The sequence below is a fragment of the Mastomys coucha genome, unplaced genomic scaffold, assembly GCF_008632895.1.
Source record: "Mastomys coucha isolate ucsf_1 unplaced genomic scaffold, UCSF_Mcou_1 pScaffold16, whole genome shotgun sequence".
Classification (NCBI taxonomy): domain Eukaryota; kingdom Metazoa; phylum Chordata; class Mammalia; order Rodentia; family Muridae; genus Mastomys; species Mastomys coucha.
The window spans coordinates 80,588,978-80,615,368 of record NW_022196898.1 but is presented as its reverse complement, the minus strand read 5'-3'; the positions used below and the strand labels follow the sequence as shown (position 1 = coordinate 80,615,368).

General features: G+C 41.4%; 1 protein-coding gene across 1 annotated transcript in view; it reads left to right on the top strand.

Moving 5' to 3' along the window:
• Nucleotides 1–318: 318 nt before the first annotated feature.
• Arhgef38 (Rho guanine nucleotide exchange factor 38) overlaps nucleotides 319–26,391 on the top strand; it is a 106,226-nt gene continuing 80,153 nt past the window's right edge. Inside the window, exon 1 of the mRNA XM_031376174.1 lies at nucleotides 319–514. Within this exon, the coding sequence (XP_031232034.1) occupies nucleotides 319–514 (196 nt within the window). The remainder of the gene's footprint in view (nucleotides 515–26,391) is intronic.

The window sequence follows — 26,391 nt, the reverse complement described above, 5'->3', positions numbered from 1 at the left end:
CGCCCTTGCCCCACACAATGAGATTTTTGTTTGCTTCAGTAGCATGTGACATTAGAGTCCCTGCTTTGCCTAACTCAGTGCAGTGCGGCAGGTCTCTCAGGTAACAGGTGGCAACTTCCCCTGTTGGACTGTAGGTATAAAAGAAAATGACCTCATAGGGGTGGAGCCTGGGGACTCCAGGTAGAAGTCACAGTCAGGTAACCGTGCAGTGAAGCTGTGTGGTTAGAAAGAGGGCAGTTAGATGCTGGGGTGCACGCTGAGACACATAAGCAACCAAACGTTGCCTGCAAACCTCAGAACTTTGTCTCTTTGCCTCCAATGGAGCCCAGAGAAGCCGCTGGGAAAGAAACCATGGGAAGCAAGAGGAAGAACTTGACCTTCTTGAGATCCAAGCTGTATATGCTGGAGAGGAGGAAAACGGATACTGTGGTGGACAGCGGTGTTTCTGGGGACCACTCTGGCTCCTTGAGGAGGAGTCAGTCTGACAGGACCGAATACAACCAGAAACTACAAGGTAAACCCAAGAGGAAGCAAGCTACCCCAGGTGGCTTCTCTGTCCAGCTCAGGTTTTGGCTCGCTCCCATGTGCAGAGACATTTGAGGCAGAGGAGAAAATCAAACCCAACCTTCCCTTCTTAGAAGGGATTCGTGGAAAGGGAGTCATGAGCTACAGAGAAGATTTCTATATGACCCAATGGTTAAAGAGCCACCTCTGAATTTTTCTTAATAGCCTTCAATTTTCTCCAGGGAAAGTAATATTTTTTCCTCTGCCTTCCTTGTTCCTTCTCCTTCCCCTACTCAGTTTAGAAAGGGGGGAAGGGCTGGCACACCCATGATTTAAAATGTACAAAAGGCAGTTTATCCCGGTAGGTGGCTCCGAGATGCAACCCCCTTGAGATCCAGCTAGGAGACTGTACTGCACTGGGGCTGAGGTTACACAGGGATGTGAAACTATAATCACGTCTGTAAAAAAAAAAAAAAGTAATGTTGCAGTCAGTGGGATGCTCTGAAGGAATTCCTGAAAAGCAGTTAAGTGATTGTTCCCTTGGAGTGGACAGAAGAGCATCCAGGCAGGGCAGAGCTGTTCCACACACGTATGCCGACGGACCCCCAAGGAAAAGAACCACTTTATTTTGTGATGTGGGAGGATAATCTGGCCCAGTTATTAGAACACATCTTCCATCTCTGGTCCTGGATATCCATCTCCTTCCCACTACCCTTTCCCCTAAAGGTCATTTGCTCTGGTACTAAGACTTGATTTTAGTGTGGTAGCCGGCAGGGCTTTATCTCCGCCCTGCACCTGTCATGTCAGCCTCCAGATCCTGTCTCTCCTATTTTGTACACAAAGTGTGAAGGAGCTCCCCTCATCCCACTGTGACTTGTCACTGTAGACTTTAAAACTGCAATGGCATTAAAAGACCAAGGGGACATACTTGCGAGCAGACCACTTTCCTCAGAAACAAGCTTAGACTTGGTTATGCAAATTGTTTAGCTTAAATGCGTTTAAATGAAATGTTTTGAAACTCTAACTAGGGCGTAATACTTTTTAAAAATCCTTCATGGTTTGGCACTAAATTGCAGTATCAGTCTTTATCCTTAAAGAAGCTATTTTTAATGAGGGAGAAATGGTATTTGATCTTTGAATTTAACTGCCTTCAAGGCAGCGTTGGAAAGAACGCAATTTTAGTCATCCGCACTTGGTTTCCGACTCTGGCTTTTCAATTCACTACATGCAAGACTTTGGAGGGAATTACTCAAAATTTCTGCACCCCAATTTTTCTACTTTTGAATGTAAGACTAATGTAAGACTATTTACCATGTAGTGATGGATTGAATTAGGTAATGACACAAACCTCTAGTAGTACCTTGGCTGACAGATATTACATGCTCAATAAATAACAATAACAGTTACTTTCAATTTTAGCAATAATGGGTCCCCTACTAGGAGATAGGCCAAGCTGGATATTCATTCAAACATAAATGCCTCATGTTTTTCTGCTTCTTTTTGTTCCTTGACAAGGATACAACATACAAACATTCAGATGCCCATCACATTATTTCCAACAATGTTTTTTTTCCCCATCAGTTTCACTAATACAGTGTTTTACCGCTTCAGATTTTCCACCAGAAAAAATAAATTCAAAATAATTTTGGAACTTACTAAAGCAATAGTCAGTTGTGAGCTACTTTGCAGAAGCTCCCAGACTGCCTGCACCCTTCATTTGGTTTGTGAGCTTTCTCTGTTCTGCCAGACTTTGTCTCTCAAAATAGAAGGTCTTGGAGTTCACCCACCTTCCTAGAAGTACTTGGGAAAGAAAATCACCAGGGAGTGTAGATAGTCACATTGGAGCTGTAACTTAGCTGGACTCCCCAGGGGAACCATGTTTAGGTATAACCCAGAAAAACCTAAGTCCGAGTTCTAATGGCCAAGGGAGCTTTTAGGATGAGTTTACAGCAGACGCTTTGGCATAATGGAAGGTCTTTTCGCCACAATGGTCCAGGCAGTCAGCTCTGTGGCTTTGCCTTGTTCAATGCCCATAATAGACTATGGTCAGATGACTCCCACGCACGTCTCTTGCTTATTGAAATGGCAAAGGTTTTGCCTCCATTTTTGTGGGACTTGGTAGCCTCCAGAAGGCATTAAAAAAAGATGACCTGGATTGATTCAAGCCCCAGAAAGATGGTCCAAAACCAGTTGAAGGTCAGAGTGCTTTCGAAGGCTAGAGTTTCCAGTATTCCTAGGGTCCTAGGCTCAGTCAATGGGTCGTTTTTAGTTTTGTGTTGTTATCTAAATAACTCACTGTTCCATCCAGGTCTGAATGGAAACCAGCTCTTTAGTTCTGAAAATCAGATCTTTCTTCAGTGTCTATGAGCCTTTTAATTCACAATAGACAGTCTACCTGTTGTTTTCATTTTTTTTTTTTTACTATGTGAAAATAACACTTTAGCAGAGAGAACTTTGAATTGTAATAATTTTTTTTTAAAAGTGATGCTCCATATGTGAGCTACAGGATCAGTGTAATAGAAAACATCTCTAAAGATGACATTCTAATGATCTTGTAGACGATCAATCATCTTCCTGTCTGAAGTTATTCCTGACAAACTTTCTATCGTGCTGTGACAGTTGGATGCTAGCCTAGCACTGGCTTTCTTTACTCCTACAACAGATTATTCTCCGAATTGGCATTGATTGTATTTGTCATATGCTGTGTCTTAAGGGTTAATGTTGAACAAAATCAGCCCATGTGCCAGAAGTCACAAGTTTAACTTCATTAAAAAACACCATGCACATCTCACTCCTCAAAGCCTATGGTCTACTTGGGAAAGATAAGGTAAATTAACAAATGCAAAAGTGTGGCTTGACGGAAATAGGGGCTGCATCAAGGAATCCAAGCAATCACAGGGTGGAGGGGTTACTATGTTGTTAAGACAGGATAAGCTGGGGGAGAGGAAGAAATACAGATGGGAAGCGGGTATTTCTACTGGGCACTGTGCTTCATCTGAGATATTTTTTTCTTCCTTATTGCTTATGATTGACTCTCATTCCCCCTCTAATCTCTCACCCCACCCATCCATGAAAGAGACTTATGTAGTTAATTGTCAGGGCCAGGGCACTGTAAACAAGTACTTGGTAACTGTTCAATAGCAAACATAAATGATCTGGCCCATGCAGGGAAAGGATGTAAGTAGACATCAGTGTCTGAAAATAAAACTTACCTGTGGGTTGCCTTCATCTGAGGGCAGCAGTAACTATTATTGTTTATGAAAATAAAACACATCAGCAATATGGATGTGCAGAAGAATTGCACACATAAAGACTACATTTTAGTGGATCTCTGTCTCCTTCCTTACTCTGCCTCCTAGAGTACAGTGACCATGCCTCAGTCCACTCTTCTCCCAGTCGTTGCAATAACATCACAGCATTTTTCAAGTTAGCCCATCATTGCTGCTATATTGAGTGCCCTAGGGAAGAAGCAAAAGGGAAAATGTGAAGGCTGAGTTGTGAAAACTTTGGATTTCATATGTGATTTCATGTGTAATCCTATTTGAATTAAGTATGACTTGGTTTGTATGTATATATGTATGTACGTATGTGTGTGTGTATATCTGCATATGTAGCTATCCACCTATAGAATACACAGATATGCGTGTGTACTTGAGATATTCCTGCACTGATTCAGCTTTTTTATGAAAATGTTAGTGACTGAGATTTTGCAGTCTTGTGTGAAACCATAATGACTGATGTTACTGATGCGTTTCCATGCCTTGGGCCACATGTTTTTACTCGTGTGCATTCCCAAGTTTATACAGTAATACTGTATCCCCAAAATGATGGTGTCTGGAAATGAGGCCTTTGGGAAGTAATTAGATCCTAGACAAGAACCTTGTGAGTGGAATTGGTGACTTTGAAAGACACTCAAGAGCTTGTTTCTCGCTCCACTGACATTGGTAGAGATGCCCATAAACCAGGAAGTAGGCCCTCAACAAAAACTATGTCCGCTGGGACCTTGGCCTCGGAGTTCCCAGCCTGTAAAGTGTTGAGGAACAAAAGCTTGTCATTTCAGATACACAGTCATTTCATATATCTTACAGAAACTAGAACTGGCCTGCAGTGGGTCAGTTTGCAGTTTGTTTTCACCCTCTGGTTAATTATTTGGTTGGTAAATATTTTCACTATTGAAGTATTCACTAAGGATGAGAGTGAGTAGATAAAATGCCATTATCCCTGATAACAGAGGTCAAAACTACTCTTAATAGGTTGATAGCATCTTATCCCCCTTCTTTATTTATTACATTTTATTCCTTTGCAGAAGAGAAAGTTTTCTCACCATTGAGAAAGAACTGGTAGATTGTCTCATAAATCCTAAAGTGTTGGTACTCCTGTTATAATGCCCTAAGGCACACACTTCTAACACAACAGTAGATTGCAAAGTTAAGAGGACACACGACTCAACTGAAAAGTTGGACTTGGACAAGTTACGAGTCCATTTAATGTTCAGTGCTTCTAAAGGCCCTGGAGACCACGTCAGCGAGGGGGAGTGGTCCTCAGTCACCACTGAGCGATTGTTTTGCTCCTGATCAAGGATGTGATAACAGTAAAGGCGCAACGTGCTATGTGTTTCCAAGCCGGATCCTTTCTCACTCCTGTCTGATCCTTTCTCCAGCCTCCAAACACCTTTGGCTGATGAGAACACTACAGAACCAGTAACATGACACCTGCAAAAGGTAGCTGTGTCATTGTTTGAAGGGAAAACCTTTAAAAAAAAAAAAGGTCTAACTGCTTCAGTAGTTTGTCTCGGTCACGCATAAAAGCCAAACCAAAGCTCACAATTCTTTTTTTTTTTTTCCCTTTTCTTTTCAGTTAAGAGCAAAGGTGTCTTTCAGTCTTTAGAAAGTTTATTTGTTTCACATAGTGAGCCAAAGAAATCAGTAACTCCTACACAGCCACAGTGAGGTGGCAAAGCCACTCCTCCTGGGTTGGCCAGGGGTGGCTTCCTTTCTTGTTTAAAAGTTTCCTAAAGATACAAGGTATCATTTCTGGTTGTATTGTTTTTTTTTTTCTTTTCTTATCCATAAAAGATACAATTTTATCAGGGCATAAAATATGGAATTAAGTGGGGAGGTTAAATGACAGAAAGGAGAAAGAGGGAGAGATTGAGAGAGAGAGATTGAGAAAGAGATTGAGAGAGAGAGAGATTGAGAGAGATTGAGAGAGAGAGAGAGAGAGAGAGAGAGAGAGAGAGAGAGAGAGAGAGAGAGAGAGAGAGAGAGAGAGAGAGAGCGTGAGAGCAAAAGCACACAGCAGGCATGAACACAAAGAGTAAGAGACACACTCTATCGATGTTCATCTTTGCCTCTGTCAATACAGGAGATTAAAAACATAAGGCCCATTATAGAGTTCTGTTTCCTGGCTGCACCACCGTATCAGCGTTAGTACTTTTGTAGGCACTGGTTTCCTGGGGAAAGAGTATGGACCCTTGGCTAAAACCAGGCAAGAGCTGGCCTCTATGAAGCACTGGGCTATCCCTGGCTGTGCTCCCTTAGCCTGTAGATGGAGAGTTCTTGGAATCAAGGTATCAAGGCCCTCTTGGGCCACCTTATCCTCCCATTTGTGTTTGGAATTTTTTTTTTTTTTTTGGTTTTTCAAGACAGGGTTTCTCTGTGTAGTCCTGGCTGTCCTGGTATTCACTCTGTAGACCAGGCTGGCCTCGAACTCAGAAATCTGCCTTCCTCTGCCTCCCAGGCACTGGGATTAAAGGTGTGCACTACCACCGCCGGGCTGTGTTCAGAATTTTTGAATTTTCTGTTGCACAGGCTTCCAGATTGGCTCTACCCTGATCCCATCCCATTCTCCTTAGGGTGGACTTCCCACAAGTACACTTTGAGGTCTTGGGGGTAACCAGTTATGGAGTTTTTCTTGTGTTTACCAAACTGGAGTGTTTATACCATGAGAAGAATGCCCTTTGTAGACGGGAGACCTAGTAGGGGAAAATTAACTTTACAAGACTTAAGGGTTAGTCTTAGCTGCTGGTTAGCACTCACCAGATAGTAACACAAGTGGATAAGGATTCTTGGTAGAAAGCTGGGCCAGGATGTCAGTCCACACTGTTCTTTTCAGAAGATTCTTTTTTTTTTCCTTTGTTTTCTATAGCAGTTGGTAATTAGTTCCAAAGAGGGGCAACATACTTCTGGGGTTTTTCAAGACCATCCCTGGTGAGAAAGAAAAACAAAGTGAAGATTTTTAGCCTTGCACTCGGAAAATATTTATTTTTGTGTATGTTTTACAACCACATGGTATATTAATAGTATGCATAAGCTGGCAATGCATGCTTCGAACAGAGTTGGATGAAATTATTATATAGAGTGCAGTACGGATACATACTGAAACCTTGATGTTAAGTAAAGAGAGGCACACATTGAGTGTTTTGTGGAAGTACCCCAAGATGACAAATTTATAGAGACAGAAAGGAAATGGCCAGTCTTGAGATGCTCAGGGAAGTTATTGATTAATAGGCAGAAGATTTTAGTCTTGTCAGGAAAGTTCTGAAGACAGATGCTGTGTGGATGGTTGTTAAGTCATGTGAAGACACTGTGCTGTCACACACTTAACAATTCTCCACATAGGATCTTCCGCATCACACATACTCTGCCTCAATGAAAAGAAAGGCATTTGGAGACCCATGGGTCACAACATTTAAATGTGGAAGGCCTCCCTTGACCTGACTCTATCGACTCGATCGCATCTCAGGCCTTCAGGATGTTTAGCTTTGACTGTCAGACTTCACCATGCTCCCCATCTTTCTCAAGTCTGTCCTTCCTGAACTTCACGCTCAGATCACGTTCATGTATCACATGGTTGGTATATTTCTTACATCTCAGGTCCGATCCTCTCTTTTACTTTGCTGAACGAAGGCAGAGACGTCTTCAGGGCCTGGCATGGGCTGGCATGCACTTAGTAACTGAGTTGAATTTCGAGTCAATGAGTAAGTGAATGATGGAGGAACAGTGGTGTGGCAGCTGCCAAGTGAAAATCCTGCGACACGCAGGAGCCCCGCCCCTGCCGTGGTCGGTCCAGGCCTCAGCTCCGCATCATTTGCTCTGTAGCTTTAGAGTCACAGCTCCCGGTGTGGATTATGAGGCAGATGAAAGGATTGCTCGTCAGTTTCCATCATGAAGCATATTTCTCTTCTTTTTGTGTTGGGTCACGTGTAAAATTCCTCCATCATTATTAGCAAGGGGAAAAAATGACATTTGTGATACACTAAAGGACAGCAATAGGGTAGTCCTCCATGGAAAATCACATTTACAGCTAGCTATGGATAAAAGAATTACTAATATTTTATTGACTGATCAAAGATTCTAAGTAGAATAAATGTCTCCTTGTCTTTTCTTATTGGTATGAAGCCAATAGATCCATTCAAATATAAGAATGACATATTTGAAAATACCCTTCAAGAGTTTGAATTGCTTGATAATGGCACATTTAGGGTTGTCATCATTTTACAATGGTGTTACTCTTTCTAAAAACTTGGATTGGGGATTTAACTTGATTATCTAATGCAATGCCCTGTGTTCAGTCTTCAGCTCTTCAAAGAAAAAAGAATAAAAATTTTTTAAAAATTTAAAACAATATTTCTAAAATTATAATTTCATATTATGCTCTGGTCTTTTGATTTTTATTTTTTTCATAGTTATATTAATTAAGGATGTAAACTTACCTTTGTTTTGATAAAGAAATATTTAGGGAAAATGCAGTATTTTCTGAGAAAAGTGAAGTTTTACCACAGTGCAGTAACAAGAAATTAGTTTTACACATTTCACTTTTTATAGCCTGGAGATTGAGCCTGGGGCCTTTGAGAGGCAAATGCCTACTCTGAGCTGTATCTACAGTCCTTATTTTCTTTTGAATACTCAAAATATAACCTACATATTACTACATAAATTTTCATTAATAAAAGTTTTTGAATGAGGAAAAATTAATCACAAAAGTTCAAGTCCTATGCAGCTTTTGCTGTATGTTCTAATATGTTTAAATTAAAAACAACAAAAATTTGTTTTAAGATAGTCAAACTGTAGTTTGCTTTTTCTGTATATTTATATTTTATTCAAACTTTTATGACATCTAAGGACCTCATGTAAGGTCATGTTAGAGAATATAAACTATGATATACATACACTCATATGTATGTGTATATTATATGCATATAGGCTGATATAGGATCACTGTTTGTAGATTCTACTGAGAATCCAATATGTAATTAAGTGGGTCTAAAAAAAATTCAATTTGGTTAGTTGAGAAGAAAACAAATTCTGTCTTTTATTCATCTATAATCTATTAAAATGATAATTAAATGCATAATGAAAGACTTGGGATATAGCTCAGGGATAAAATGTTTGTCCCACATATGTGTAGCACTGAGTTCAATCCCAGTACTATACAAAGAGGGGCATGGAATGACACCTCTGTGTCTAAGGCTTCGACAACAAAAAAGAGAGAGAGAGAACAGCATCTCTGAGATGCTGTTTTGTTGTCATGACACAGTCATTGAAATGATAAAAAGACAGCAGCTGTGGTTGTCTGCACTGGGCCTGTACAGGAAAGGGCTTGTCATCAGTTAAACACAGACTGGGAAGGGACTCCCAGAACCCTGCTTCTCCAGCCCTCACTTAGCTACCAGCAGAACCTTGGGGAGGAGCCAGTCATCAGCTCCAGTTGTGTACAGTGGGCAGCTCCAAACCCACTGTCAGACAGACAGACAGACAGACAGACAGATGGTCCTGGTGAAACTCAGTGCTTCACAAACCAAATCAAAAGGACATGAATGTAAAACTGGGACTTGTGTGGATGTGAGAGAGCAGAAGTGAGAGGAAGGCAGAAGAGGAGCAGGATAGGAATAGCCAGGGTACACATCTATAAAACTGTCAAACACAAACAACAAAAATGATACCTTAAAAAAGAGGGAATAAGCGAGGATCCTAAGCTGACTTTCTCATAATTTATGCAAATCCTTTTTAGAGTGGATTCATGTGTTATAGGCAACAAAGGATGAAGGAGGAAAGGAAGAAGGGAAGGAAGAGAAAGAAAGGAAAGAACAAAGGCAGGGAAGAAGGAAGGAAGGGAGAACAAAGAAACAAAGAAAGAAAAAGGAAGAAGAAAAGTAAAGTTGGTATCAGTTCCTATGGCTATCACTGAAACCTTAACTTGGTTCTCTAGAAGTTTTTACTCACAACACAGCTTGAAAGGACCTTCCAAGAGTGACCTCTCTCTACAGAGTCAACTGTGACCAGCATCTGTTTACTCTCCCTCACAGGGCTCCCCACTCACTAGCTTGCATGCTATATTCCTCCCAGCAATGGTCTTACTGTTTCTCTTTCATAACTAAAAGATATTTCAGAAGACCAAAGTTTACCTTTGTGTTACCGGGCTGCGCTGCTGCAGTCAGGACAAAGTTCTCAACAGTGCTGCTGCTAGCCTTTGGGGCACCGCCATTCTCAGTTGCAGGGCGAGGTCTCTTGCACACAGGGCATTAGCATCATCCTCATCTTCTTCTTCATGCCTCTCGCTTATGACAACCAAAATGGACACTAAACGTTCCCAAATGTTTCCTGAGAGGAGGTGTAAATTGCCAAGTTAAGAGCCGCTTGCTCATTGGCACAATGGCCACTTAATGAATATTGTTGAATAAATGAATGTGTGGATAAAAAAAAAATCGGTGTCTCATTTAGCCAAAACTCTGTACTTTTAAAAATAGGATGTTTATAATGGGAAAACTGAATACAGGCAAGATTTATCAGCCTGAGCTCTCGTTCTATTAAGGACAGAGAGCCTCCTTTTTCGTTCATCTTTTCCCATTAAGGGCTTTAAATAAAGTCATTTCCAGAAAGTGCCTGCCCATTTAGCTCCTAATTGTCCTGGCTGTGCTATGCTGCTCATTGTTGGAGCCTCTAAATTCAAACCAATGCTACTTGAGTATTTTTCAAGCCCGGTAAACGTTGCTGATTTCCTTTAGAAACCCGCATTGCTACCTTCTGCAGCAATTAGCAGCCAGAGGAAATAAATCAGAAGCCCCGTGAGTGGAGATAAAGTATTTCCCTGCTCCAGTACTTGAGCTTTCAAATTTGGAGCAGCAGAGGTTCAGCTCTTCCATATTTTCACCGAGCACCTCACTGGCTTCCCTCCAAACCCTGCCTGACATGCAATTATTTTCAGCCTATTTCACAGAAGGCTCACCCTATTCATCTTCATGAGGGTCAAATTTCCATTAGCTGATAAAAGATTGTGCTGTGTGAAATCTATGTCCATAGGGTTCCACGCAATCCTAAACCAAGTGGGGTTTGTTTGTTGTGGTTTTGTTTTTGTGGGGTGTGGCAAGCATGGAGGAAATTATAAAGTACGACCTATACTTAAAAATTTTTTTTTCTAATCATATTTGGGTAGGTGGCAAGGATCTATGAGGAATAAAACTCCAGATCCAACAATGAGTGGGTGGCTGTTCTATAAGGAAGAAAAAATTGGACTGATGCTGATAGGGATGGAGAAGACACTGTTCCGACCTGTTTCTACCTCTGTGCTTATCTGGCTTGCTCTTTATCTTTCTATAAGAAAAATTATTTATTTTTGTCTTATGTATAGATGTGTCTGCTTATACATGCACCACATGTGTGCCTGATGTCTAAAGTGGCCAGAAAAGAGCATCGCAGTCTCTGCATCAGGAGTTGAAGGTGTTTCTCATCAGGTGTTACCTGATGCCTATGCTGGGAGCCAAACTCTGGTCCTCCATTGGAGCTCAAATACTCTTAGCCACTGAGCCATCTCTCCAGCCTGGCCTTACATTTTCTAGAAATTAGGTTTGATTGTTTGTTTGTTTGTTTGTTTGTTTTTCTCTAAATAAAGCATAGAACTAGCTACAACGGCTACCTTACCTCCCCCTCGTCATCTTTCTGTTTTTTGTTATTGGGTTTTGTGGTCCCACTACCTAGTCAACCAACCCAGAAATCTAAGCTTTGGCTTCTCCGTTTCTTTACCCTGCATAAACTCACAGTCTGTGCTAAGTTTTTTTCTAAGTTCCTGTTGACTTGCCCGGTCCTCGTCATTGTCACGGCAAGTAGATGGAGAAGACAGTCTTCCTTCTCCCTTGGGCACCTGTGCAGCTGCTCTGCTCCCTTGCCTTAAGGCTCGATCGTCACCTCCCCTCCCAGATGTGCTCCTACACTGCCAAAGTGGCCTTGCTAAAAGAACCTAATCACATCACTGCTTTCTCCAGTGATCTCCCATTGTTATGGTTTAGATAGGAAGTATCTATCAAAAAGGGACAAGGCTGAAGACTTGGCCTCCATCTGGTGGAACCCGTCACTGAGAGGTTGCTGGATCCTGGGCTCTGACTTCACTGGACTTAATCCATTGATTGAGTCATAATCGTATACCATTATTAACAGGAGATGAGGGGTGTCTGATTGCTGGTTGGTGACTCTCGGGTGTGTGACTATGTACAGTATCCTGGCTCTTTCTAGTCCCCCTCTCTGCCTCCCGGCTGCCCTGAGGTGAGCATCCCTGCCCTTCTAGGCTCTTCTGCTGCTGTGCTCAGCCTCCCTACAAACCGGAAACCGGGGAGTGAGCTAATTATGAGCTGAGATGGAACTTAAAGCCACTTTAAGTTGTTTTCCTTGAGTGTTTTGTCAGAGAAACAAGAAAGCGCTAGCACTCGTTCTTAAAAGTTTGCGATTCCTTAAGGAACCCTTCAGGATCTGTCTCCTGACAATCTCTGTAAACTTAGTACCTTCATATGCCTGATAACTCTGTACTTCCCTTACACAGAGCTCTTCTCCCATCTAGCTTTGCAGTCAAGCTCTCTAGATACTGCTCCTTTAGCTAATGGTGAGTCTCCTTCCCCTGCTGCCAATGAAGAGCCTGGCCTCTAGGCCCTACTATGCTTTTTGCCCAGGTCACAGTGAATGGTAATTAGAATCTCTAGTCTATTTTTTTCAATATTGGCTGGTACTTTTATATTTCAAAGGGATTGGTTTCTAAGATCATTCTAGAATCATTTTCTTCTTGATCCTTTTTCATTTGTCTCATCCAGATTCTAATGTAACAGGAACGGCTTGGCAACTTGACTCTATGAAATTGCTTCCAAGCATTGAATCAGTTTTTATGGAAACACACATGTTCTCTCCCTCTTGTATTTTGCCAATTTATGTGTGTTTAGTTAAGTTAATGCAATTACAATAAAAACGCAGCCAACCCAGGCAGGTTTGCTGCTGTACACAACCAATTTGTGGAAAATGTACAAATTAACTCTTAAAGAAAGTGCCTAGATATCCCTGTATGTTTTAGGGTGCACAAGGAAAATGCTGACTTACCGGTGAGTTTAATAACCCACCATTACCTCTAGATTACCCATTTCCTGACAGTAAAGGCTGTTGCATTATTCATTGCTACATATATAACAGAATCTACTCAAGCCCAATAGATAGTTTTAAATTGATATTGAACAAGATACAAAATTTCTTTAACTACCCGAACTAGAAAACATAAAATTATTAACTTCAAATTCTGATATTTATGATTTTATGTAACTCTGAATATATTTGTGGTTATGATAAAATTATAAATGAGCTCTGGGCTAGGTACTTTTGCTATATTATCCTTCTGTTCTGCAACCAAGTGACTTTATACATTGCTTGATAATTGTTGAGAGGTATACATGTACCTACCATCTCGGGGACCAGGGGACCACAGGTAACAATAAGAGCAGGTGTTATCACCTAAGGCATTGAGCAAAACCTTAAGGTGAGAATATAAAGTTAATAGTTATATCTCTTCTTTACTAAGGGACAAGTAACATACTTATGAAAATAAAGGCCTCTGATTATGTACTGGCAATCACTAATCAACAGCCATTCCCAAAGTCTAAGAGTAACAGTAGATGAGACCCAGCAGGGGCAGCTGTGTTCCTCATCTTCCTTGTTACACTTTCATGAGAAGCAGGGCATTCGGTGGATTCTCAAAACTTCTTAGAACCATGATTGTACCTTGAGATAAATGGGAGATAATTGGGGTTTTAGAAGTCAATCATGATAATGCTGCAGCAGATGATAAGTCAAGGCAAATTCCCATCTCATTTGAATTCTGTCTAAGTGGTAATGTGCACATGAGGCCTGCTGTTGAGCTGGCTTTGTTGAGCCCTTGCTGGTTCTGCTTTTTCCAGCTGTCAGGTCAAAGACCTGATGGATGTATAATCGGCACCTCCTGTCCCTGGGATATTTCCCGCCTGTAGGTTGGGGGAAGGACTATCTAGGCCTCTCAGAACCAACGGCAAGTAATTCTTGGCAATACAAAGAACAAATGGCTCTTTTTGGAAGGCTGTCTAGGTGTCCAAAACGGACAATGTGATTTCTGTACTTTATCTCACCTCCCACAATTCCCAGGCAGTGGCTAAAATGAAGAACTTAAACCCAGGTGAAAAGGCTCAGGTTAGAATTCTGATCCCTCTACTTAAAGCAGCGAGAACCTTGGTAAACTATGTAACCTCTATGTTCCTGTTAAAAGGGAAGGAGTAAGCATGCCTGCCCTGTAAGGCAGAGAGCTAGTACCTGAGGTCTCATGTCTGCTTCTCCCGTCTTGGGTAGCCAGGACAGTTGTGCACCAGCTGGACTAGAAGGAGGGAAGCTTATCTGGAATGGATGGGTCCAGTCCGGATCTTGGTCTTCAGTGAGTTCGGAGGTAAAGAACACACAGACCCAGAAATCGCTTTGGAGAACTGGTTCAGTTTATTGGGGTGGGGGCAAACGATATTTAAACTTTTGGAGGGGTGAGTAGGAGCTATCAGGGTGAGTGTACATCATTGGCTGGGCCAGGTTACTGGGGATGCCTCATTTACACAAGTTCCAGGTACTGCTGAACATTACCTTATAAGGGGAAAGGAAGTTTAAGCTGGCTACCAACTTTGTGGTGAGCCACCGCTGGTGAGGCAAGGGTCTAGGGCACAGGGCTACGTGTGCCAGAGCATGCAGGCCCCTGGACATCGGGTATCAATCCTACTCATGCCGATCTCAGAATAAGGTTTCTGGGGTTTGGATATGCCTCTACCTTACTCTTGCTCCCGGCCTGTTCCTCCCAGCCCCACAGCTCCCTGGCCTCACAGGTACTTAAATGTTACACCGCATTACTATTGCTGTTGCCAGCTTTTCTTGCTTCTCTTCTAGAAATGAAACAATTTTCGTGACACCACGTGGCTTGGTCAGTGTCATACGCCAGTGAGGGGCTGCCCGCGCTGACCTGTACGTATCTCTGTCCAGCGAAATCCTATCGCACATGCGCAGTGTACCATGATGGCAGCATTGCCAGTCAGGGGTTGGGGCGAGGGAGCGCCAGCTGCACAGCCCGGCACATCTGGTTAGAACCCCAGTTCTTCTGTGTAATCTGTGAATCGTTGGAGAAATTTTACTTACATTTATATGCTGTTCCTCCATCACTAAAATTAGCATAATATCCCATTTTTAGGTTGTAAGGAAGATTAGAGATAATGAATATTTACAACATTGGTCCTCAACAAATACTTGAAAGCGGCTGTGTGTATTACAGGCTTGCACAGTATATTATGATAAGTAGAGTGGAAATAAAAGTGTGTAACGGTTTAATAGAATACAAGTAATTTAGCTTGTTTTCATAATTAAAATGTGGTGTGTGCATGCAATGGAATATTACTAAACCTTTAAAAAGTAAGGCTTTTGAGTAAGGCATTTGGTACATACTACAGCTTAGATGAGCCTTCAGGACATTGCACTAAGTGAAATAAGCCAGGCACCAAGGGATAAAACCCGCAAAATTCCATTAAAATGAAGTACCCAGAGCAGTCAGATCTGGATAGACAAAAAGCAGCGTGGCAGAGGAGACGAGAGAACGGGGGATTGAGAGTTTTGCTTTGGGAAGATAGACAAGTTCTGGACACATACAGCGGTAATGATTGCACCATGGTGGGATGCATCTAATGCTGCCAAACTGCACACTTCAAAACACTCAGCACAGGGGCTTTTATGTTATTCAGATCTCACCGCAATGAAAGAGATGGAGGAAAGCAACAGAACCTAAGGGGGAGGGAGCAACTGTTGCAAGTGTTAAATTACCGTCACTCTTGGGTCCAACTTATCCTCCCTTAGCAACTGGCTGACATTTTGTGTTGAATTTCACCCGGAAACCGTACACATCTTTACATTTTGTAAGAATTAGATGGTATGCATGACTCCTTTACCCACGATGCACGTCTTTGAGTTGGCAAGTGAGTATTAATCACTGTGAATATCGTTCTGACAGTACCATCCTAAGTAACGCTGTGAGGGACAGCAAGAGAATGTTTTTATTATACACATTACCTTGAAATAACATTTTTGCCGGGGAATTTGACGCAGTGTGCACACAGGGTAGGATAAAAGGAAGCCAAGCTCAAGGCTGTCAGTCAAGTGCGAGGTGCACGAGGTGCATCAGAAGAGCTGAGATGCAAGAATGTAATTAACTATGAAGGTCGTTCTCCACCGGGGTGTCATCTAGAACAAAGCTTCTTTCAGTTATTTGGCTTACCGCGCTTATAGCTCTCATTCCCACTTTTATAAGCCACCCTCCCCCCATGCGGTGTTTCGAAATCCTATAAGACGTTATTTTAAAAGATACGGTCTATTATGTTTAAATTGCTCTACTCCAAACTCAACTCAGAGTCATTTTGGATTTTGAAACACAGCATCTGACATCAAAACCTCTTCCCTCCGCTCCCCGTTCAATTCCTATAATGTTAAATTTGGGGAAATTTTTAATATATCTAGAAAGGCTTGGATGTCTCTGTATTCTTTCTATTTTACCATATTATGTGGTATTTCTCTCAATTAAAAATAATTCTGGAAAGGTCTATCATAATAATTTTAAATGTGTGGTTCAATAATGTTCAAAATATCAGTAATGCGTATGTACACACACACACACACACACACACACATGTTCAGAGCCATTTCCAGCTTTGAAAGTGTAGCTCTCTTCAGCAGGATGGAGTGATGAGATGACTCAGAGGTTGAGAGTACTTGCTGCTCTCCCAGAGGACCTTGCTTTGGTTTCTAGTACTCACATCCAGTGGCATAATATTGTGTGTAGCTTCAGCTCCGGGACACCCAGGGCCCTCTCCTCTCCTCCGCAGGTGGACGCACTGACACACAGATACACAAAAAATAAAAATAAATATTTTGAAAAAGTGCCAAGAGGATGCATCACTGGTCCTGGAAACTGTTACTCTCCTTTCTCTGTGATTTTTGCTTGTTTGGTTTTGTGGGACAGGGTCTCACTGTACAGTTGAAGGCGCCCCCAAAGTCCTGCCTCTGCATCCTGAGTGGTAGGATTACAACCATGTACCACTACACTGGCTGGCTGTAGGATTTTTGACTGCTCCGGGAACCTCAGTTAAGTGACATCATATGTAGTCAAGCTTTTGTACCCGGTTTGTGTCTCTTTGCATAGTGTTCTCAAGAGACAGACGTGTTGTAAGAGATGCCAACATTTCCTGCCATCTGAGGACTTAGTAATGTTCTGTTTAATGAGTTTATCACACTCTGCTTATTCCTTCATCCACTGCTGAGCACTAATGTGGCCAATGCTGTTCTAAACCTATGCATACAGACTTCTTGCATTTCTTGCTCTCCGTTAGTGTAGATGCTCATTCACAAGTGGGATCCCTGCGACATATGGTAATCTATTGGTGGTAGTAATCTACACTGCATTTTACAATGTATTATTATTATTATTATCATTATTATTTTGCATTTCCACCTATGGTGTGTAAGAGCTCTAGACTCTCCAAATCCTTGAAGGAATTCCTGTTTTCTATCTTTATTGGCAACCCAGGATTCTAAGAAGTGTTGTCTTATTCTGTTTAATATACATTTTTTCATAATTAGTAGTGTTGGCCATCTTTTCAGGCACACATTAGCTGTCTATTTTTGGAGAAATGTCTGTTCACGTGCTCTGCCCATTTTAAAGAATTTGTTGTTGTTGAGGTCTGAAAGTTCTTCACATAGTTTAGATATTAATTCATAAATTTTGCATCCCACTTTATGGTAACTGATGTTCTTTTTGCACAAATTTCAATGTTCATGAAATTTGACTCATGAGGTTGTCTACTTCTTGTTGTGGTCTGACCCCTGGTGTCATAGTCAAGCAGTTATTGCCAAATACATCATGGAAATCTTACACTGCATTTTCTTCTGAGAGTGTTGCAGCTATAGGTTTAACTCAGAGGACTCGGGGCTAAAACTTTATATACAGTACTAAATAAAAGCTGATGTCACTTTTGCTTCATCTGGTACCATTTACTTAGACTGGTCCTCTACCCTTGGATGACCTTGGCCTCCATGTAGATAAAAGCTCTTTAACCATAAAGAAGATGGTTTATTTCTGTCTTTCTAGTCCATTTTGTTATCTGTATGTCTATTTTTCCACCACAGTTTCAATTAGTTCTGAAGTACAAGACCTCCAGCTTGATTCTGATTTTTCATGAATATGTCCGCACCCCTTTCAGTAGTTGATTTGACAAAATTTTGTCCTTCTATATTGCACACTCCAAAACTAATATTTTTTTCAAAATTTAGCATGTGAACTTGTAAGTCAAAGTTACAATCATGTTAACTATTTTTTGGTATTTTGCTTGATATTTTAAAAAATGATTAGTTCTTTGAGAATTGAATACAATGTATTTTGAATACATTGTATTCTCCCTCACTTCCTCCCAGACCCTTCTCCTCTTCCACACACAACAAACTGTGTTCTAGTTCTGTTTAAGGCCATTGGGTCTCGTTTCCGTTGCCCATCCACTCTTTCTTTGGTGTATGGCCATCCACTCTTTGGTGTATGGCCATCCACTCTTTGGTGTATGGCCATCCACTCTTTGGTGTATGGCCATGCACTGGATGGGTCTATCTACCAAGGGCCACACCATTAAACAAAGCCTAACTCTCCCTCTCCTACTGCATGCTAGGATCTGAGGTATGAGGATATGATCTACCTGACGTAGGATAGATCTTGTGCATGCCGGCATAACCACTGTGATTGTGCAACTGCCCTGTTATGCCTAGAAAATATTCTTTTGTTGTAATCATCCACTACCCCTGACTCTTACACTCATCCCTCCCTCTCTTCCTAACGACCCCTCGACTTTGGGAAGAGAAGGTGTGATTTGGATGTCCCACTTAGGGCTGAGCACTGTGACGTGGACGCGTGAGCTGAGTAAACCCTTGCTTTCCTCCCCAACTTGCTTTCCTCATGGCATTTCGTCACAGTGACAGTTCTCCTGACTAAGCGCCTCTTATTTCTCTCCTCCTCTTCGCGGTCTTTCTCCCTTCAGGCTCCTTTCTTTCTGATTCCCTTCGCATTTCAATACTTCCTGTTTAAGGTCGCATTTGCTCTGTGAGGGAAAACCTTCCAAATTTCCTATAATGAGAACATTTGTTAATAAAATGAGTGTTCACTGGAACTCCATGCTTGAGAGAATCCTGCTAAGCCCAATTCTAAGGGAGTAATACTTTTCTGTTAACCTCTGAAGGCATATTCCTTTTGCCCCTCAGTCACTCACAGAGCATTGTTACTTCTTTGTAGGTCTTTTCTTCTTGATTACTTTTAAGAATCTCTGCTCTTATTTTATTAAAGCTCAAAGTTTTATTCCTAAATCTAGTGTATTGATCTTGTGTATAATTCATTTATAATCTCTGGCTCTGAGAAATAGTGTGTTTTGGGAAATACAGTAGCTGCTCAGGTACTCAGGTATGTGTGGGACTTCATGAGCCCCTGCCCATTCATCCTTTGTGGGGCTTGATGAGCAGGTCTTGTGTACACAGTCATAGTTCATGTGTGTGACACCACTGTCATCTCCTGCAAATAGTGTTTTACGTCAGAAGTTCACTCTTTCTGGCTCTTACAGTCTTTCTGTCCTCAGAGCCTGGGGTGGGTGGCAAACAGCGTGGTATAGATGTCCAACTTAGTCTGCACTCTACAGTCCCTTAGTCTTTGAATGACCAGTGTGGGTCACTGTACAACTCCTCCTTTGCTGCAGAAGAACCTTTTCTGGTGACAGTTGAGAGACACTAGTTGTGTGGTGAAGGGGGGGGGGGCCTCTTTGCTTCATTTCCTATAAATGAATTTAGCTGTATTAATTCTCAGTATGTGATGCTTTAAATACTTCCAGCATGTTTTGGTATGTACAAGCAATATATTTACTGTTTTTAAATGGCAATTTCTTGCCCATAGTTATTTATATTTTATTATTAGCATGTGATATGTATGTGATATGTAATGTGTATGTGCGTGTCTGTAGTGTATTATGTATGTGCGGGTATGTGCACCAAGGTCTGTATTTGGAGGTCAGAAGACAACTTTGTGGAGTAGGTTCTTTTTTACACTTCTATATAGTTTCTTGTCATCAAACTTGCAAGGCAAGTCTTTTTACCCACTGCGCCATGTCTGTGAACTATGTTTTAATTTATTTTTCTTTTTATCACCATCAGTAAGTTGTACTTTTTAATATGAGCCATTAAGTTTTCTTAATTTCTACCTTAATTTCTACAGCCACAGTTCTTTATTGATTCTTGGAAACTTTTTTTCTCTTTCACTTTTTTAAAAATTTATTATTTTTTACACCTCACATTTCATTTCCCTCTCTACCCCATCCACACTCCAATTGCTCCACATCCCACACCTCCTCCTCACCCCACCCCCATCTCCAAGTGGATGCCCCCCCACCTGACCTCTAAACTCCCTGGGACCTCTAATCTCTTGAGGGTTAGGTGCGTCATCTCTGAATGAACACAGACCCGGCAGTCCTCTACTGTATGTGTATTGGGGACCTCATATCAGCTGGTGTATGCTGTCTGTTTGGTGTTCCAGTGTTTGAGAGATCTTGAGGGTCCAGATTAATTGAGACTGCTGGTCCTCCTATAGGATCACCCTTCTCCTCAGCTTCTTTCAGCCTTCTCTAATTCAACCAGGAGGAGTCAGTTGCTTCTGTCCATTGGTTGGGTACAAATATCTGCATCTGACTCTTTCAGCTGCTTGTTGGGTCTTTCAGAGGGCAGTCATGATAGGTCCCTTTGATGACTTAGAGTATGGCACATTTTCAGAAAGGTTATGTGAGGAGTCCTTGACAAGAATCCATATCTCTGCTTATTGGTTCTTTCCTGGCATGGCTATTGGTCCCTGCGCTGTGATATAAATGCTAGAGATCATGACCGGGGTGGTTCGTCAACTCCTGCACATAGCTTTCAGGTGGTTTGCTTTGCGTGTTTTATGCCATGCCACTCAGTTCACGTGGAGCCTGGACTCTTCTGTCTTCCCGAGGAACAGAAATGCTTTAATGCTCTACAATGTCTGCTCTTCCGTTTACCCTATTGTCTATTTTGTCCAGTGCAAAAGTAGCCACATTGCCTCCCTTCTGTCTGCTATTTGCTCAGCATTAAAAAAAAAAAAAAAAGAGTTCACTCCTACTCTTTCCACATGTTTGGGTTCTCGTCTGTGAACAGCATTTGGATTTTTAAACACTCGGCTGGCTGCTGGCTGCTGAGTTCTCATGATTGGAGCGACTACCTTGTACCTGCTCCTGTCTGCCCCTTTTTGTTTGTTTTGTTTTGTTTTGTTTTGTTTGTTTTTTCCATTCCTCTCGTTTCCCCGTCCTTCCATTTTGTCTCTATGGGTTTTGAAATGTCACATATTTGAATGGTTGGCTTTGATGATTTTGTTGGTTTGTTTGTTTGCTTGTTTTTGTTTTTTTTTCGAGAAAGGGTTTCTCTGTGTAGCCCTGGCTGTCCTGGAACTCACTCTGTAAACCAGGCTGGCCTCGAACTCAGAAATCCACCTGCCTCTGCCTCCCGAGTGCTGGGATTAAAGGCATGTGCCACCACCGCCTGGCTGGCCTTGAAGTTTTAATGTATATACTTAACTTCAAAACAGTAAAACATCAATATCTTTATCTTATATTACGATAACGTGTATATGTTTAAAGCCCTTCCACACCACCCTTTTCTGCAGTTCTGTTATCTCCCTTCCTTCCTGGCCATAAACTCTCCACATTCTAAAGGAACCTCACCCTTTCGGGCCCCAAGCTTTCTGCTAACCGGTTTCTCCACTAAAACCCACTTTTTACGTGTGTTTTCAGTCCTTCAAATTCTTGCTCAACCCTAGACCCTTCTTCATTTCTTGCTTAAGATCTCTTTGCCATTTGAGCTCTTACGAGCAGCCTCACTGCCTCAGCTCCCTCGTATCACTACCACCTTCAGGGTCGTGATCGTAACATACTGCAGCTCTGCGTGCTCGTCCTCCATCAGCACTGAAATGGCATGGGAAAATGAGATTTGCTATTTGATGGCTTTAAATAGCTGTATTCCAGTTCCCAGGACATTTCTAGAGCTTAATAATTAATTGTTAAACATTCAACGAATCAGATCTAAAATTCAGAAAGGAGCAGCCAGTTTATCAGAGGAAACTCGCTCTGTGCTCACCTGGAGCCAAGGCTGCGAGAGGATGGTGATATTAATATGCTTCTCTTGAAACATTTCTGGTGCTTTCACTTCTACTCTTCCTCCTAAGTGCGCGCCCTCTTTCTGGTATTTATTTAAAATGTCCTAGATATGAGTATCCTAGACATGAGTATTTTAATCTAGTTAGACTTTAGTTCACATGCACACATGTGAGTGTATACACATGTGTGAGAATAGAGATTTGATAGAGCTGGCAACAGAGGAAATGACACTATTATCCCACTGTGTAACACTGTGCACATACTTGAGGCTCCCACCGCATACCGTGTAACTTAGAAAGGGGACCCACGAGATGGCTCAGCAGGCAAAGGGCTTGCCACACAACACGATGACCTGAGTTTCATCCCTGGAACCCATGAAAGAACCAATTTCACAGAGTTATCTTCTAATCCCACAAGACTCTCTCTCTCTCTCTCTCTCTCTCTCTCTCTCTCTCTCTCTCTCTCTCTCTCTCTTCCTCTCTTTAACATACACTAATAAAAAATAAATATAATTTAAAACTATTTTTAAAGAAAATTGTTTAAAAATAAACTGCTATTTAAAAGTTAGTTGCAGAAAATATGTATGAGCCTACTAATGTTGAAAATAAAATAAATGAACTAAAATAATCATATGTCTGTCTATGCATGAAAATATTTTGGGAGAGATCATACACTAAACTATAAGACAACTAACTATTAATACAGTAAAAACCATATTACAACTACAAAAGATAATACAGCTATTCATTAATAATCATTTACCTGGCATGTGCTGTATATATGTTATACTTTCCAAATGTTTAATAAACATCAATCCATTTCATTCTCAAACTGCTTTGGCTATCATTGTCCTGAATTTATAGATGAGGAATTTTGCATATAAAATGTTAGACTTTGCTGAAGAGAACAGCTCTAAGAAATGGTAGAGGCGAAGTTTGAATCCACATTTTTCTGGCTCTGAACTCTACGTGCTTATCTTTGATAATAGTTATTATTACAAATGTATATTACCTTACAGTTTGAAAAAAAAATCACTTCTTAAATCGACCCCCAAATAGCAACAGCAGCAGCAGTAATGCTAACAGCAACAGACACACAGCTAATCCTACAGACACACAGCTAATCCTGTGTAGAACCTGCCTACCAGTGAAGGAAGCCTTCAGTCTCCCATCCTCCAACCTCCATTACTGCTGGACATCTTTTCAAATACTTTGTATCCATAAAAGGCCAGATCTTCCTCCTCGTGTCTGTACCCTACCCCAGCAAGTTCTCGGGATTCTAAAGCTCATCTCAGTCCTCACACAGACTTCCATATTTATTTTCCTCTTTCTTTACCATCTGATCTGTCCCTGTTGGAAGCACGCACTTCTCTTGTGTAGCTGTCAATTGTAAAACAATGGGACAACCATTTGCCTTGGGTGACAAAAAGCTGAACTGGATGTGTCTGGATATAGGATGGATTGTATTGCAATAAGCCCACCACAAATTGAAGATGTGTGAAAGGAGAATTCAAGCAATAAGGACAACCTGCAGAGTTTAACAGTTTAACTTAGGCTATTTTACATGTATCCCAAACTCATATTCGGACGAAATAACCATAGGAAAGTATACTGTACAATAAAGTGTGGCTATTTCTGGTCATGCACTGAATATTGTATAGGAAGTAAAACACAGAACAGGGCATGTGTTTCCTTTCAATGTTAGTAACACCAGTGATTTAAAGGAGAGCCTGGTATGAACACTATAGAATAAAGAATTCTGTGGCTTCCTTGCCTATGGGGAAGCTCAACATTTGTGTTGTTTTAAAGAGTGTCCACATGGGATGCCCACTGCATTCCATATTCTCCACAACACAGTGGCAGCTGTCCTTTATCCTTGACTAGGAAGGCTGACAAAAATCTAACAATTAAATTGGATACAAATGGTTTAAATTCATCACCCATGCTCCAAGAAAAATGTTTGTGAGTGTCAGAAGTGGAGGATGGCAGAGAGAGCCACCACACATTGCACCTTTAACACCCAGGGATATGATTTTGGTGATAAGAATGTAAAGGTTCTGGGGCTGGTGAGATGGCTCAGCAGGGAAGAGCACTGACTGCTCTTCGGAAGGTCATGAGTTCAAATCCCAGCAACCACATGGTGGCTCACAACCACCCGTAATGAGATCTGATGCCCTCTTCTGGTGCATCTGGAGACAGCTACAGTGTACTTACATATAATAAATAAATAAATAAAGAAAGAAATAAAGAAAGAAAGAAATAAAGAATGTAAAGGTTCTTTGACTCTCCGCTGCTTGCTCACTGTGGTGGTAGCCGCTGGCTGTGATGGGCTACAAATACGTTTCTATGTAAAAAAAAAAAAAAAAAAAAAAAAAAACTTGGTGAAAATAGAATACACACAAAGTTTCAAAGGCGAGAAGGAGCTTGTAAAAGAAAAGTTGGTGTCCTCAGTAGGTACATGGTGGAGAGTTTGTTAGTTTAAGAACGGAAGCAAACATCAAGATGTTTGGAGAGCTAAACATAAAATGATGCAAGATGAATCTTTGTTCCTGCAATAAACTTGAGTCAGAAGAACAAACAAAGACATCTAGAAGGTTGCTCAACTCTGATTCTATGAAAAGGTTTTTGCTCCTGAAAAACACTTTTGAAATTGAATATCTCGACCAACATCTTATGTCAGCTCAAAGGGTCCCCAGGGTCCACATTTATGACCAAGTTGCTAATAACAGGAAAAAAAATCTGTCATTTTTAATTGAATAAAAGAATTTGTTGTGTGGCAACCAACAGATTGGGAAAAGATCTTTACCAATCCCACATCTAATAGAGGGCTAATATCCAATATTTACAAAGAACTCAAGAACTTAGACTCCAGAGAACCAAGTAACCCTATTAAAAACGAGGCACAGAGCTAAACAGAATTCTCAACTGAGGAAACGCAAATGGCTGAAAAGCGCCTAAAGAAATGTTCAACATCCTTAGTCATCAGGAAAATGTACATCAAAACAACCCTGAGATTCCACCTCACACCAGTCAGAATGGCTAGGATAAAAAACTCAGGTGACAGCAGATGCTGGCAAGGATGTGGAGAAAAAGGAACACTCCTCCATTGCTGGTGTGATTGCAAACTGGTACAACCAGTCTGGAAATCAGTCTGGTGGTTCTTCAGACAATTGGACGTAGTACTACCAGAGGACCCAGCTGTACCACTCTTGGGCATATACCCAGAAGATGCTCCAACGTGTAATAAGGACACATGTTCCACTATGTTCATAGAAGCCTTATTTATAATAGCCAGAAACTGGAAACAACCCATCTCTGTTGAGATGTCCCTCAACAGAGGAATGGATACAGAAAATGTGATACATGTACACAATGGAATACTACCCAGTTATTAAAAACAATGACTTCATAAAATTCACAGGCAAGTGGATGGAACTTGAAAATATCATCCTGAGTGAGGTAACCCAGTCACAAAAGAACACACATGGTATTCACTCACTGATAAGTGGATATTAGCCATCCCATATACAGTCACCAAACCCTGGATGCTATTGTGGATGACAAGAAATGTTTGCTGACAGGAGCCTGATATGGCTGTCTCCTGAGAGGCTCTGCCAGAGCCTGACAAATACAGAGGCAGATGCTCACAGCCAACCAGTGGATTGTGCACAGGTGTCCCAGATGGAGGAGTTGGAGTGGGGATTGAAGGAGCTGAGGGGGTTTTGAGCCCCATGGAGAGAGCAACAGTGTCAAGTGGCCAGACCCCCGGACAAGTACTGGACCACCAACCAAAGAGTACACATGGAGGGACCCATGGCTCCAGCAGCATATGTGGCAGAAGATGGCCTTGTTGGCATCAGTGGGAAGAGAGGCCCTTGGGCAGGATGCCCCAATGTAGGGGAATGCCAGGGCAGGAAGATAGGAGTGGGCGAATGGGTGGGGGAGCATCCTCATGGACGCAGGGGGAGAGAAGATGGGATAAGGAGTTCCCAAAGGGGAGGCCTGGAAAAGGGAAAACATTTGAAATGTAAACAAAGAAAATATCCAATACAAAAAACCTAAATTTTAAAAAAAAGAATCTGTTGTGGTATGTTTAAAAGAGCAGCAACTGGAACAAATGGGAAGAAAGTTGACATGGAAACATAAGACTGGAGTTTAGGAGTGGAAGAAATCTGGGGACATGTTTTAGGGATTTTCATTATCAAAGATAGATAAAGGTCCTTATTAGGTCTTTAGATTATGTTTGTAAGGTATACTTGTTTATTTCTCAAGATAATGTTAAGTAATGGACTCCATCTGGACTGGTTTGTGAGATCTGTGCTAGTGACATCATTTTCTGTGCTATATTTCATA